Below are 16,540 nucleotides of genomic sequence, written 5' to 3'. Positions count from 1 at the left end.
CATCCAGGAGGGGCGGTATTATTAGGTCTTTAAATGTTTTGTAGAATTCTATTGGGAGTCCATCCTCTCCTGGTGTCTTATTATTTGGTAAATTTTTTATTATCTCTTGTATTTCTACTGTTCCAAATGGTTCTGTTAATTTATTTTGTTCCTCTATTTGTAGTTTTGGTAGTTCAATTTTAGTCAAAAATTCATCTATTTTCCCTTCTTTCCCTTCGTTTTCGGTTCGGTATAATTGTTCATAGAATTCTCTAAAGTTTTCCTTAATTTCTTTTGGATTATATGTAATTTGTTTGTCTTTTTTCCTTGTTGCCAATACCATTTTCTTAGTTTGCTCTGTCTTAAGCTGCCATGCTAGGATTTTGTGTGTTTTTTCCCCTAGTTCATAATATTTCTGTTTTGTCTTCATTATATTCTTCTCCACCTTATATGTTTGTAATGTTTCATATTTTATTTTTTTATCCGCCAATTCTCTTCTTTTGGTTGTATCTTCCTTTATTGCTAATTTTTTTTCTATGTTTATTATTTCCCTTTCCAACTGCTCTGTTTCCTGATTATAGTCCTTCTTCATCTTGGTTGCATAACTTATTATTTGCCCTCTAATGAATGCTTTCATTGCGTCCCATAGTATAAACTTATCTTCCACTGATTCCGTATTTACTTCAAAGTACATTTTTAATTGTTTTTCAATAAATTCTCTAAAATCCTGTCTTTTAAGTAGCATGGGGTTTAATCTCCATCTATACATTCTTGGAGGGATGTCTTCTAGCTCTATTGCCAATAACAGGGGTGAGTGGTCCGATAATAGTCTAGCTTTATATTCCGTTTTCCTAACTCTCCCTTGTATGTGGGCTGATAACAGGAATAGGTCTATCCTTGAGTATGTTTTATGTCTAGTCGAGTAGTATGAGTATTCCTTTTCTTTTGGGTTTTGTTTCCTCCATATGTCCACAAGTTTCATTTCTTGCATTGATTTATTTATAAATTTGGTTACTTTGTTCTTCCTGTTAATTTTTTTCCCCGTTTTATCCATATTTGGATCCAAATTCAGATTGAAATCCCCTCCTATTAGTATGTTCCCTTGCGTATTAGCTACCTTCAAAAAGATATCTTGCATAAACTTTTGATCTAATTCGTTAGGTGAATATATATTAAGTAGATTCCAAAGCTCTGATATATCTGACATTTTATCATAACATATCTCCCTGCTGGATCTATTATTTCCTCTTCTATTTTAAATGGCACATTTTTGCTAATTAATATAGCCACTCCTCTTGCTTTTGAATTATACGATTCTGCTGTTACATGTCCTACCCAATCTCTCTTTAATTTCTTGTGCTCCAATTCAGTTAAATGTGTTTCTTGGACAAATGCTATATCTATTTTTTCCTTTTTCAGTAAATTTAGTAGTTTCTTCCTTTTAATTTGGTTATGTATTCCATTAATATTTAGAGTCATATAGTTCAGCGTAGCCATTTTATATTTTGTTTATCTTCTCTTTCCGTTTTTCCATCATTACCTTTCCTCCTTTTCCATTTCTGTTTTCTTATTTTCAACTCTTTACCAGACAACATTCCTACAACATCCAACATTTTCCTTATTCTCCTATTTCTATCTTCTTTATCCCCAATCTCCCCTTCCCCTCCTGAGTTGACCTTTATCCCTTGTCGGACAACCACATCTCCCCTCTCCATTTGGATTTGCGAATCCACTCGCAAGCGTCAACTGATTTTGCAGTGACCGCTCTTTTCCCCCCACCCAGCCCCCCCCAGAAAAGATTTCGTTTTTTATATGTCACAAAGGTCACTCTTTTAGTTCCCTCCTTATTCTCTCTATTCCATTACCTTCCCTTGTTAATTCTTGTCTATACTTTCTATGTTTTCCTCTAATTACAGATACTTTCACATATGCCCATTGTCTCTATTCACTCTTATACCTCTTTACCCGCATACATATCAATCGTGGTCATTTTTACCCTCCTTACCCGTCTTCATCCCTCAGTCTATTTTTGTCTTTACCCACATACATATCAATCGTGATAATTTTTGCTCTCATTACCCGTCTTCATCCCTCAGTCTATTTTTGTAATTGTTCTGCAAATTTTCGTGCTTCTTCTGGATCCGAGAATAGTCTGTTTTGTTGTCCTGGGATAAATATTTTCAATACCGCAGGATGCTTCAGTGTAAATTTATATCCTTTCTTCCATAAAATCGCTTTTGCTGCATTGAACTCTTTTCTCTTCTTTAGGAGTTCAAAGCTTATATCTGGATAAATGAAGATTTTTTGCCCTTTATACTCCAGTGGTTTGTTGCCCTCTCTTACTTTTTCCATTGTCTTCTCCAGTACCTTTTCTCTTGTAGTATATCTTAGGAATTTTACTACAATAGATCTTGGTTTTTGTTGTGGTTGTGGTTTAGGGGCCAATGCTCTATGTGCCCTTTCTATTTCCATTTCTTGCTGTAGTTCTGGACATCCTAGGGCCTTAGGGATCCATTCTTTTATAAACTCCCTCATATTCTTGCCTTCTACATCTTCCTTGAGGCCCACTATCTTTATGTTATTTCTTCTGTTATAATTTTCCATTATATCTATTTTTTGGGCTAGTAATTCTTGTGTCTCTTTAGTTTTTTTATTAGATTCCTCCAATTTCTTTTTTAAGTCTTCTACCTCCATTTCTGCTGCTATTGCCCGTTCTTCCATCTTGTCCATTTTTTTCCCCATTTCTGTTAAGGTCATATCCATTTTATTTATTTTCTTTTCTGTGTTGTTTATTCTTCTTCTTAAATCATTGAATTCCTGTGTTTGCCATTCTTTAAATGACTCCATGTATCCTCTAACAAGAGCAAGTACCTCCTTTACCTTGCCTATCTTTTCTTCTTCTATTTCCCTGTACTCTTCCTCTTCCTCTTCTTCTTCCTCTAGGTTGACCATCTGTTGTTTCTTTGCTGCCCTTTCCTCCTCTTCTTTCTTGTTTCTATTGTCTTCTGTGGTCTCTTCTTGCTGCAGGTGTTCTGCAGCTGTCGTTGCCGGCTGTGGAGATCGACTCCCCAGCTGGTCCCCCCTCCCGTCGGTGTGTTTTTTTGTATGCGCATCGCGCATGCGCGAGGAGTCGCGCATGCGCGGTTGCGCATTTTTACTCGGCTCTGTGAGCCATTGTTGTAGTTCTCTTTCTACCGACCTGAGGTAGTGGGGTCTTCTCTCCACAGCGGGCTTCTTCGGACAGGTAAGGCCTTCACCTTTTTCCTCCGTTGTCTTCTCTTCCTCTCTTCTTTCCGTTGATTTTGATTTTTCTCCTTTTGTCTCCATCTTCTTTCCACCTTTATACTCACTTTTCTTTAACTTGTATTTCTGTGCCTTTGTATTTTCTCTTGTTTTTCCCGACTTTTCTGGAGAGGGCTGGAGTTCACCGTCCGGCCACTACTCCATCACGTGACTCCTCCCCTATTTTTGCATCATTGATGAATTTGGAAACCTCACTGTTCTTTTTTCCACCTCAGAAATGTAAACAGTGAACAATTACGGGCCATGATCTGATCCCTGCAGAACTCCACGAGTCAGGAGTAAAACACAAAGGTCTACAGAAACCATGGTTGATTTAAAACACAATGCTGGAGAAACTCCATGTGATCGTCCAGATCTATCACCAATGTATATAGTGTATATAGTTACAGTATCTAGACTGTGCTTACAGTGATTGGCTGAGAGCTAAGCCACGCCTACTGTCTGGGCCTTAAAGGGTTGTGTCCCTAGCCGGGTCGCATCATTCCGGACTGGTCGGCCACCTGTGAAGAGCTCTGGTCTTTTGCTAATAAAAGCCTTGGTTTGGATCAACAAGTCTTTGGTTCTTTCGACGAGCTCTACACTCAGCAAGTCAAACAGGATATTTAATATAGCAAAGCTACATAAATAATGTTTCGGGCTTGAGGCCTTTGTCAGGGTGTGAGCAAAATATAGGTAGGTGCCCGAACAAGATGGTGGGAGGGAGGGGCAGGGGGAGGAGCACAGTCCCAAAGGCAGGAGATAATAGGTGGATAAGGGAGGGAGGGCGCATCAGCGAACAAGGGGAGGGGGGATGGCACTGTGAATGGAGAGGGAAAGGAGTGGAGAGCTGGAGGAAAGAAGACCGGGGGGATGGGGAAGAGAGGGAGAACAGGGAATAGGCTAGCTGATGTTAATGCTCTCCGGTTGGAGACTGCCCAGACAGATAATTAGGTGTTGCCCCTCCCATTTGCAGGTGGTTTGTATTCCATATAAATATTCAATATCCTATATAAAGTACACTGTTTGACCTGCTGAGTTTTTCCATCATTGGTCTTTACTTCAATCAAGGTGTCTGCAGACTTTTGTGTTCACCTGCATCCACTTGTGTATTAGGTTTAATATGGTTCATGGGTACATTGTGCCTAAGATTCAACTCTTGCACATTTGGTCACGAAATTTCTTTTAAATAAATTTAAGAAGAAAGTTTAAAATTTAGAAAGTGTTGAATGGGATTTACTTAACGTAGTTAAACAACAAAGTCTGTAGATGCTGAAGTCAAGTGCGATGCACAAAAGAGCTGGAGAAACTCAGCAGGTCCAAAGTTCAAATGTATTACGTAACATCACATACTTCCCTGAGATTCTTTTTTAATGCAGGCCAGCCACATTTCTAATTATGAGCAATGTAAACTGTGGTCACACAACATCCATAGTAAAGGACAACCAATGTTTCAGGCCTGGGGCCTTCATCATGCATCTTAAAGCAGTTATTTTGTTATACCTTTCCCAAACATTTACATGATAAATATTTAAATGGCAGCATCACTCTACTTGAAATCAAATTCAACAGTCATCAGATGTGCCAATGTGAATTTCAGTAGCATCCAACTAACTCCTTCGTCGTACTCGCAACAAATGCTGGTCCGCGCCATGTATTTCACTAGCAACAAGAGTAACCATTTCTTTTTAAAATAAAAAGCAAATTCGAAGCAAAAGCTGAACCTGTCCGCTGCGAGAAAAAAAAACATATGCTGGAAGGAAGCACTGCAGACGTGCTCAGGGTTCCTAATCGAATTTGAGCACTGATGGTGCAAGCTGGGCCAGTTCCACCCCTCTTGTAATTCACCCCAAATGTCCATTACTTGACGTACCACACAGTTTAATCGTAACTTGAGATTTATTATGTGGCGTTTACTGTATTGTTTAAAAATTAGTTGATTTGTATTTCCCCCAGAGTTGGTCAGAAGCCTGTGGATTTGACAAATTGACTAATACATACAAGATGTACACTCGAATATAAATTTGGTTTCAGTGTTTTATTTTAAAGAAGGTAAATATATTTTGAGAGCCACTGGACTTTGAGCAATAGAGAGGTTCCACCCACTCTTAACTTCCAAATTACCACTGACTAAATTGAAGATAGCTCAGGGCATGAAAGAAGATGTTATTTGTTGGCGATTATTTTTAAGGCCAGATTTGTATCAGGTGGAAGAAAGGATGCAAAAAAATAAGAGATTCACTATTGGTGCATGGACATTTCTGAACGTCAGAATAAAAGTTTGGTTAAACAACCATTCATCTGTGGTGATATCCACCTTGCAACTTCCTCTGGTAACAACGGAAAAACATACAAAATTAATTGCTAAAAACTGATGACACTGTGTGGAGATTTAAATATTTATTGGCTTTCGCATCCTGTTTTATTTTACTTGGATGGAGGGCACCTGCTTAGAAAAGAGTTGAAGAGGAATTTCTTTAGCCAGAGGATGGTGAATCCATGGAATTTGTTTCCACAGGTGGTTGTGGAGGATGTCATTGTGGGTATCTAAGGCAATGATTGATATTTTCTTGATTAACTCTGGTATCCGTGGCTGTGGGAAGAAGGCTGGGCAGTGGGGCTAAGTGGGAAAATGGATCAGCTCATGATTAAATAGTGGGGCAGACTGGATGGGCTGAATGGCCTATTTCTGCTCCTGTGTTATGGTCTTATGTAGGTAACATATGCAGCAAAATAAATGAACTTACATCATTGCTATGACATATAAGTCAGACTTTCTTAACCTTTTTACTTGGTTATGACTGATTTTATTTTTGTTCAATACAATGTTTTGTTTTTTGAACAGCTGAAGTTCATTTGGAATTATCACGTCCCTGGAAAGTCAACTTAAGTCTTGTCAAAGTGGATCAAGTAACAAATTTTGTGAAGAGGATACTGCCTCGATATGGTCATGAGATCACCACCAAAGCTGCCGTCTCTCCCAGAAGAGTGCACAATACAGAGGAGGTGTTTACATCAACATTTGGAAAGAGGAATGAACCCAGATCACCCACTGAAAGGACATTCGGTCAAGGAAGCGCTTGGAAAGCCATGTCATTTTTTCAGAGGTTTTCCATCCACACGGTTCAGATTGTTGTTGTAATGGAGACGTTACCTCATCCCAGCAGGCCTTGCATTCTGACCTCTCTTTCAAGTCTAAAAGGAGTTCTTAATATAAAAGCAGGTCCCAAACCTACAGGTGAGTAGCAACAGAACTGATAGTTTCAGGTTACATCGCTGTGAGCTAATATTACAAATTATTTTCTTCAAGTTATCATGAGAAAATGCCATTGTATAAATTAAAATTCTATTTGATCCATTGCCAGGTGGAGAAAGAGCAATACAATAATTTGTTTAACCCATGGAATAATTTGCCTTGAATGAAAGCACAAAATGCTGGACCGTCTCAGTGGCTCAGGCAGTATTTATGCAGAGAGTAAAAGAGTTATCATGTGTAGTTTGGTCACCTAACTACACAAAATATGTCAGTAAGATTGAAAGAGTGCAGAGAAGATTTACTTAGATTTTTCTGGGACTTGAGGAACTGAGTTACAGTGAAAGGTTAAGCAGGTTAGGACTTGACTCCCAAGAGCGTAGAAGAATGAGGGGAGATTTGATAGAGGTAGTCAAAATTAGGAGGGGTATTGATAGTAAATGCAAGTAGGTTTTCCCATGGGGTATAGACAGAGTAAATAGAAGTAGGCTTTTATCCACTGAGGGTAAGTGAGATACAAACCAGATGACATGGGTTAAGGTTGAAAGGGGAAATATTTAAGGGGTATCTTAGGGGGAACTTCTTCACACAGAAAGTAGTGGGAGTGTTCCAGCTGAAGTGGTGAATGTAGGCTCATTTTTAACATTGAAGAAAAATTTGGACAGGTACCTGGATGGAAAGGGATATGGGCTGGGTACAGGACAGTGGGACTGGGCAGAATAATAATTTTGCACAGACTAGAAGGGCTGGTGGCCTGTTTCTGTGCTTTTCAATTCTCATGTTAAAACTTTCAGATCAATAGCATTGACAAAACAATGAAAGAGCAAGAAAGAAAAAATAATTCTAATTGTGTCTTCATCAATACTGCCTGAATGTTTCCAGCAATTTTGATTTTATTTCAGATTTCCATCATCTGTGGTGTTTGGCTAATAGGTTACTGTGATTTAATGTGTTTTGAAGCAAGCTGGATAGAAAGGGAGAGGCAACAAATATCTTGTCACAGTTTGAATTTTTTTTAAAGCGCAGATGGGTGCAGAACACTGCAAAGGGATCTAAGAAAATTCGGTAATGTGTACAGTGTATTCTAACCTTCAGGCCATGCCAGAAAGGTTTTTTTTTAAGTCTGATCTAGCAGGCTATTAAAAATAGGGAGGTAAATAATTTGGATTAAAATAGCACAAAATGGACTAACCCATTGCCAGTTTTGTTCTCGTTCAGCTATCAAATTACTCTTTTTTTTGAAGACTGAAAGTCAGTGATTTATTTTAAGGTATATGTATAAAGAAACTGCTTCTTTAAGGATAATCGTGTGCTGCATTTCCTGATCTCCTGAAGACGACCAGTCGCTGAAGGCAGCTTGTACAGATAACTGCCATACTGTCCAGATTATTTTAATTGCAAAACTTAACTTCAAAAGTTTTTTTTTAAAATGCAGTTCTGTTTGTTTGCGCTTTTTAAAAATATTTAATTTACACTTTTAAAGCCAAACGCCATCAATGAAAAAACAAAAAGAAATTGAATATAGAGTAAAAATAATAATCTCTGATACATGATGGCTATAATTCCACCCCCGCAGCCCTCACCCTCCCCTAAAAAGTAAATAAAGAAAGAAAATAAAGTAAGCACCAAAGAAAAGGAATGAAGAAAAGAGTAGAAAGGAAGATAAAAAGGATTGTAGGGAGTCTGGCGTCTACCCACAAATTTCACATTTTCAAAATTTACTTAGATCTCGAGGGGACGTTAGCGTGGGTGAGATGGGACACAATTAAAGATCTGCACCAAGATTTTGTAGATATGACTACCATATTTGTAAGAACATGTCATACTTATTTCTTAGGTTATAAGTAATCTTCTCCAAGGGGAACACAGCTATGCATTTCTACATTCCAATGGTCCTTGTGTTTTTTAAAACAATTTTCAAGGTAGTTATTCATTCAGTTATTAATGAAGCCATAATGATATTTCAGAGAAATACCAGGAAGTTAAGCACACTGCTGACCAACACTTATCAGTATTGCTAAACAGATTATCTGGTCGTTATCACAGAGCTATTTGTCGGCCCCTGCATGAACAAACTAGCAGCTATTAGAACAGTCGTAAAATTGCTCACTTTAAAATTATATGATAGGCTGTTAAATGGTTTGAGAAGGGAACGTGGAAGGTGCTACATAAAAACAATATTCACACTATACCTAGCTGTTGCAATCCAAAATTAACAGCAGGCAATTAGCACACTGGCACAGGCTTACAGGTCGTAGAGCCACTGTCTCTCAGCTCCAACATCTCATTATTTCATCCATTAACCACATCTGGTCATTCTGTTCATTGTCCCATCCACTTATCCACAATAGACTTCCACATTCCTTCCTTCCTTGGCCTCATCTTCTACTTCCATCACACTTTTATTTCATTTCCGTCTCTCAGCCTCACAACCACGAGACCCAATTCCCTTTAAAGTGCTGATCCCTCATCTTCCCTTTCTGTTCTTCATGGTAGCTACCATTGTAAACCTGAACCATCTTGCCTCATGGCTGGTCTTCCCTTGACAATTTCTACCCATATCTCAGTCTCCAGAGAGCTTCCTAAATGATAGATCCAGACTTCCTACTTCTATAGAGAGGTGTCAGTGGAGGTCAGATTCAATTTTGACATTTAAGAGAAGATTGGATAGTTACATGGATGGGATGGGTATGGAGGGGTATGGTCGAGGTTCAGGTTGATGAAACTAGGCGGAATAAATAGTTCAACGCAGTCTAGATGGGCTGAAGGGCCTATTAAATAGATCTATAAGCTGTTTTTTGGCAATAACTATATCTATTTGTATAGATGAATAATTGTCCCCCTTATGTATTATTTATCTGTATGTGTGATATGTCTGGTTGTGTGTCTGTCTGGTTTGCACCGAGGACCAGAGAACATTGTTTCATTGGGTTGTACTTGTACCTCCATAGAGATGAAAGTGGCTGCCACATGAATCTATAAGGCCTTTCACTGCCTTTGTTCCAAATTAAAATTTTTACATTAAAAAAAATTATATTTATATTTTTTTTCAAAATCACTTAGTCATACTGCACGGTGCAGAGACATGGGGAGAACATACAAACTCCTTACAGAGAGCGCGAGCTTGAAAATCTGGTCCCGATCGCAGGCGCCGTAATGTTGTTGCGCTAAGTGCTATACTAACTGTTCTGTTAGATTAACTGACAACCAATGCTATTGGAAAGATCCATGTGCACTGCCCTTAATTATTCAATTTAGCTTCCCAGTATCGAAAAGCTTAAGTTTAATTAAAATTCTGCGGCTCAAGTTCCCATCTTCTTGCTCCACTGCATGCTCTCCATTACAAAGACATCTTACCTGCAGCCAGAACAAGAGTAGCAAACACCAGAGGACATCCATACTGAATGAGGGGAGGAAAATTTAGGGGACGTGTCTGGGCTAAGCTTTTTACACAGTGTGCTGATATGTTTCCTCCATTGTATATAGTTATGATTGACTGCCATATATATGGAGCTGGCCCACCCACTGATGACTCACACCCTACGGCTCCTCCCCCGTGGTCCTGGGCCATAAAGGTCGAGCCACCTCTCCCTTCCCGCCATTCCTATTCCTGGATCTGGGCCAGCAAGGTTCGTCTGTACATTAAAGCCTATCGCTCCCTCAACCTAGTCTCTGTGGTTACTGGTAGTGCCCTACAATTTAATGTACAGAGAGTTGTGGGTGCCTGGAATGCTTTGCCAGTGGTGGTGATGGAGGCTGGTGATGGAGGGGCATTAAAAAAAACCTCTTGGACAGGCGCAAAGGAAAATAGAGGATTATGAGGTAGAGAAGATTTGTTTTGAGTAGGTTTATGGAGGTTGACACAACACCATGGGACTAAAGGCCTGTACTGTGCTGTAATATTCTATGTTCCAGTACCAGACTAGTGTGGCCTACAGTTCTGGAATAACCTCCTAGCTTTTGTTTTATGCCTCAGTTACTTAAGAAAAAACAGTTATAGTTTTCTTTAAAGTCCCTTGTTGATCTTTCCTGCTACCTGAAAGTTCTATGGATATACAGCCCAAGGTCCCTCTGTTCTTCCACTTCTTTCAGTATTGTCCCATTCACTGCCAATATTTATCGCCTACCTGAACAAGATGATGAGGTCATTTGTTTAAGTGTCCTATTCGGGACCCATTCAGGAGCTCGCTGTGTCTGGAGCATGTTTTTTTTAGTCTTGCCACAGGATGCCTCATGTTTCCTTGCTGGATGCACATGCTTCCAGCATGGGTTACTGGTCAGTCATTGAGATCAGGGGGCATGTTTAGTATTTCTATGCACTTGCCCAGGAAATAGATGCAAATACATACTTTTGTCAGATCACCTAATTGCAGACTGATTTACTATGCAGTTTACCATCTTTTTGTGTGTTTATGTCCCAGATAAATAGTCTGAATTCTCTTGATTCACAGATTTTCTTTTAGATCTTTATAGAACATGATAGCACAGTACAGGCCCTTTGGCCCTCGATGTTGTGCCGACCTGTATATTCCTACCAAGAAAATACTGAACCCTTTCCTAACATAACCTATTTTTTGTTCATTCATGTGCCTGTAGTCTCTTAAATTCCCCCTAATGTTTCAGCCTCCACCACCACCGCTGGCAAGGCATTCCAGGCACCGCAACTCACTGTGTGAAAAACCTACCTCTGGTGTCTCCCCTAAATTTTCCTCCCTTTGCTTTGTACAGATGTCCTCTGGTGTTTGCAACTCCCACCCTGGGGAAAAAAGGTGTTGGCTGTTTACCTTATCTATGCTTCTCAGAATCTTGTAGACCTCTATTAATTAAGTCTCCTTACATCATATCAATTTTGTGAGTTTTTAGGAAGTGAAAACCATAACCTGAAACTCAAGTTACAACATTAATGTTAATGGTTTGCATTGTTTAGTGTTAATTTACCATGGTACTGAATCATCTATAAAATGTGAAATCTGTATTAGCATCAAAAGTTCTGCGAGCTCAAAAGTTTACCATTGTGTGCTCCACAGGAAATAAATTCTTTTGTCAATGTAAGCCAGCAGACAAATTAAGCATTAAGGAGACCAAGGGGGGTTGAAGCTAAGTGTAGTTTGTAGAGATGAATACAAATCACCATTAAATTCCCCTGGAACTGTTGCAAGAATATTGGGTGTGGGGATCTTGATTTTGTCACATTTGACACCTTGTCACAAGTAGCTTAAACCCGCTCTCTTCCCAGCACTCAGTGAGAGGTTACGACCATGTTGACTCAGTAACAACGGGGATTTTGAATGTCATTACAATATATCCCCCACTCTCTGAAAAGAATAACTGAAAGGATTTAGCTGACACCGAGTTAAGTTCACCGAATCTTAACGATAATGCAAAAAGGAGCAGATCTGTCAGTGCTTGCCCGCTGCTGGGGTGTGTTTGAAATCCACTGAAAGTAGAATGTAGGAGGAAAGAACAGATGTTGTAATGTTGAAGAAACAAGCCACCACCTAATCCTTGGGCCAGAAACCTGCAATAAATTGTGAACTCACAAGACTCTAGAAATGCTCTGTGGCAAAATGCTGATCAGCCCTGCCGAATGCAAACTAAATACAGCAAAATGCAAGTGGGACTGAAAGTTAAGCCTGGTGTCTTTAAAAGAAAAATGCTGAAATATTTAGTAAAGCTAAATCAAGATTAGATATCGCCCTTGCAGTGGGTTCTTTTCTCTCTTTAATCATCGAGGTTTTAAGTGAATCGCAGCATTTTTCAAATTTGTCATTTTTAGCAGTGGGTTATGAGCGGAATTAGTTATTGTTGAAATTGTGACATGGTCTTCTGCCTCCTCAACTTCCTGACAGCTATTTACCTGCTCTCTCTGTGATTTAGCCCGATGAGATCATATAAATTGATAACCATCTCTGTTTTCTTCTGATTCATCTCTGACCTGAACTCTGCTTGAACCTAGTTAGACACAAAACATCCAGGATTCTTGGCTGAAGCCATAAAATTTAATTAAAAGCTACAGAAATGATGTGTAAAAGAACACCACGGTGCCCCAATAAAGTGAAAATAAGTACTGTGATGGATTAAAATAATAAATGTGCCTGCTTCTCTGGCTTTGAAGTGAAGGCAACAAATATGGGCTCCCAGCAGTCAATATAATAATGATGTTAACAGGAAAGGTTATAAATGACATGCACACGGACCTCATCTGCTTAAGATCGCTCTGTGCATTTAGTGCTGACTAAATGATATTGACTCTGCAAAGGAATACGCTCTGCTCGGCAGAACGGCATGCATTCACTTCAGAGCTCAATTCGGCAGGTCATAAGCTGCAACCTGGAACAGTTCTGGCTGCACACAGTTAGAAACCACACACAATCACCTCACTTGACGTGGCAATGCATGGAATTTATTTGAAAAAGGGGGAAAGAAAATGTGAATGACATAATAACTGTCAGCGTCAAACAAATCGTCTGGATTAAATGTAATATGTCTTACATCGGATTTATTTAGTTTATTTAGACATTCAGCACGGTAACAGGCCCTTTCGCCCCCAATAACCCATGCTGCCCAATTACACCCAATTAACCTCCAACCCCTGGTACATTTCAAACAGTGGGGGGGAGGAGGAAACCGGAGCTCCTGGGAAAAATCCATGCAGACACAGAGAGGACATACAAACTCCTTATAAACAGCGTGGGATTCGAACCCAGGACCCAATTGCTGGTGCTGTAACACCACTGTGCTAACCACGCTGACCGGATATTGTGTTTCCCATGTTCCTAGGTTAGCGAGGAAGAGACAGCTACGTACATCTTAAGTGCAAATGTACCTTGATGAAGGGGCTCAAGCTCGAAATGTTGGTTATGGATCTTTGCCTTTGCTATATAAAGTAACCTGCTGAATTTCACCACCATCATGTTTTTACTTCAACCACGGTGACTGTAGACCTTTGTGTTTTACTTAAATCTTAAGTACCATCCCCAGGGCTCAATTTGCTGCAGTCAATATCCATAACTCATTTTATGCCTTTGTTCCCGAGCAATATTTGGGGAAGCTGTTAAATGATTGATTTCAAGAAGGCAAAGGAGAATGCAATGAACGTTGTAGATTTGGATTTTCAATAGGCCTTTGACAAGGTGCCGCACAGGAGGCTGCTTAACAAGATAAGAGCCCAGGGAATGACGGGGATTATAATGGTGTGCATAGAGTGTTAGCTGATTGGCTGGAAAAAGAGTAGAAACAAAGGGATCCTCTTCCGGTTGGCTACCGATTTCCAGTGGTGATACGCAGGAGTCGGTGTTGGGGCTATTTTTTTTTGTGACGTTATAGGCTCATGATTTATATTGCAGAAAAATGATTTTGTGGCTCACCTTGCAAACAATGCAAAGATAGGGGAAGGGGCTGGTAGTGATAAAGAAGAGAGGCTGCAAAGAGAATGGGTAAAAAGAAGTGACAAATGAAATATAATGTTGGAAAGTATAATGCCATGCACTTTGGTAGGATGAATAAAAGGGAAGACTATTGTTTTGATGGAGAGAAATTCAAATTTCAGATGTTTCCCATGTTGGGGGAGTCTAGGACAAGAGGACACAACTTCAGCATTGAGGGACACCCATTTAACACAGAGATGCAGAGGAATTTCTTTAACCAGAGAGTGGTGAACCTTTGGAAGCGGTGGAGGCCAAGTCATTGGGGGTGTATTTAAGGGAACGATTGATAGGTATCTGGATAATCAGAGCCTCAAAGGTAATGGGAAGAAGGCAGGGAAGTGGGGCTGAATGGGAGAATGGGTCAGCTCATGATGGAATGGCAGAGCAGACTCGATGAGAGAATGGCCTACTTCTGCACTTGCATCAAGCCAAGTGGTTCTCGACCTTTTTTACCCCACTCACATGCCACTTTAAGTAATCCCTTACTAACCGCAGAGCTCCTATGGCATAGGATGCCATTGGAACCACTGGACTAAGCTGAATTAAAACACAGGAATATTCAAGTATGCAAAATATTCATCCTAACACAAGAGTACATGCTATATTTCCTTTACAAGGCAGATTAGTCAGTCAGCAAAATATATTTTGTTCCATAAATTATTGCGGAAAGTTCAGTTCCTTCAGCAGTTTGCTCATAATTCCACAATGCTGCTTCGGAGCTGGCATCCCGTATTAATTATGCAGAGATGTAAAGATCAGAGGACCGATTCATAAGAACTGCATAAGACAAATGTTTCTTTTAGCCTTACACTATTTATTGTGCAAGTTGTATGAGAGAGGATAACTCTGACATCCTCTTCTCCCTCTGTTCAAGGAATGCTCTTGGGTGCCACCTTTGGACTTCAACTGAAGGATCTCCTCCTGAAGACGTGCCTCAGAGACAGAAACAGGGCGCTAATTGGCCCTTTCTGCTGCACCCTGCAACTGGAAGCGAAGTGGTGTAGGCACAGTGGCGACCCTGACCTTTTCCACTCCGTTCCAAAAGTGCTGGTTGACGTGAAAGCTGGACTGCTCCAGGTTTGTGTGGGTGGCAGCGGTGTCTGGGAAGAGTCTGGCTTTAATGAGTTTGTTCCTTGTTTGACCCAAATGTCTTTTATTTTCAGCTCTCTAAATCAAGCAGCGAGCACCCTTGTAACATGATCAGGTTATCTGGTAAAGCTCAACACTTGCATTTGAAGCAGTTGATTTTTTTTTTGCATGAGTAATAAACTTTGAAAAAGATCAGAGTAAAACAAACAGAAGTGTGGGGTAGCAGAACAAAACAACCAATGTCATCAATATTGTACCCACATTCGTGAATATTTTATATGCATTGTGGAAGAATTATGATACAAAATTTGGGGATGAACTCTTGGAATGAAAAGTTTCTCATAATTTTCACTCTTCATTGAAGATCAAATGAGGGGCACAGAAACCCACTTTTTATATGACCCTTGGCATCTGCAGCTTGACTTTAGTGTTGAAGAGAAACATAAATTCTTTCCACCTTTCATGGAGGAGGAGCATTGCATTTGAGTTTTTTACTAATTCACAGATTTGTAGATATTAGGTTCAAAAGGTTGCTCTGAAGCCAGTCTCTAATGAATATTGGACTGAAGTCCTTCTGATTGGCCTTGCACACTCTTGTGTGAGTCAGAAGGGCAGTACTGTGTGGTCCACTATTGAGTTTCATGTGATGAGACCTAACACAGGGATTCTGCTGCTCTGTGAGAGAGATCCAAAGACACCAGTTCAAAGACCTGCTAGTTTGTAACCTGACCAGTTTTTACTGTCAGCCAACTTCACTAAAACGGATTTAGCCAGAACTGACGCATCTCACCATCTTCCTGAGATCTCCACCATGGCAGAAGCTGGCACACAGCCAGTCCAATGTGATGCTAAGAAACGGGTGAGAGGAATGGTTCCAGCAAAGACAGTAGCATCAGCCACCATTTCATCTGTGGTACTGAATACTTTTGCTCCAGAACCAGGCACATCTCCCATCAACCTATTCTGATAGTAGTCCATGTGGAAAGTTGCCCGGATGTATCCAGTTCCTAAAATGCAGAATCATTTCAAACCTCCAGCAGATTTCTGCTTGAACTCCTGCAGCCACAAAACAATGGAAATCGTCTTTGACCTTCCTGTGGAAGGACACTTACTCAACCAGTTTGGATTTCACCAGGATTAGTCTATCTCAGACCTCATTGCAATCTTAGCTCCAAGAGCTGAATTCTGGAGGTGAGGAACGACTGCCTTTGGCAACAAAAATCACTCAACCAAGTGACGTCAAGATGCAATGGTCAAACCTGCCACTGGGAATCGAAAGAAAAATATTCCAGTTGCTGGAGTCAGGCTTTGCACAGAGACGGTTGTGGTTGTTTGCTGCTCATCCATCCCAGCCCAGGATATCTTTGCCAGAATTCAAGGCAGTCCAAGACTTCACACAAATGTGCTGGTCAAACTCAGCAGGTCACACAAATTCCACAGGAAGTAAAGTTTAACCAACGTTTCGAGCCCGGGCCCTTCATTGTGATGCGATTATACCTGATGAAGAGCCCAG

At 40.1% G+C, this 16,540-nt stretch overlaps 1 protein-coding gene and 1 long non-coding RNA gene across 9 annotated transcripts in view; one reads left to right on the top strand and one right to left on the bottom strand.

Annotated features, from left to right (window-relative positions):
* Positions 1 to 16,540, top strand: part of LOC138755825 (intermembrane lipid transfer protein VPS13B-like) — a 1,263,706-nt gene that overhangs the window by 1,056,397 nt on the left and 190,769 nt on the right. For all 7 annotated transcript variants that reach the window (XR_011352575.1, XM_069922506.1, XM_069922508.1 and 4 more), the window contains 2 exons: positions 6,104 to 6,496; positions 14,813 to 15,015. Coding sequence is in view for 6 of the 7 variants with exons in the window: in XM_069922506.1 (XP_069778607.1) it covers positions 6,104 to 6,496; positions 14,813 to 15,015 (596 nt within the window). In the remaining variant the exon portion in view is untranslated. The remainder of the gene's footprint in view (positions 1 to 6,103; positions 6,497 to 14,812; positions 15,016 to 16,540) is intronic.
* Positions 1 to 16,540, bottom strand: part of LOC138755826 (uncharacterized) — a 56,923-nt gene that overhangs the window by 11,337 nt on the left and 29,046 nt on the right. The window lies entirely within an intron of this gene.

The sequence above is a fragment of the Narcine bancroftii genome, chromosome 2 (assembly GCF_036971445.1).
Source record: "Narcine bancroftii isolate sNarBan1 chromosome 2, sNarBan1.hap1, whole genome shotgun sequence".
NCBI classification, from domain to species: domain Eukaryota; kingdom Metazoa; phylum Chordata; class Chondrichthyes; order Torpediniformes; family Narcinidae; genus Narcine; species Narcine bancroftii.
The sequence above is the reverse complement of the archived record's forward strand: the minus strand, read 5'-3'. Positions and strand labels throughout refer to the sequence as shown.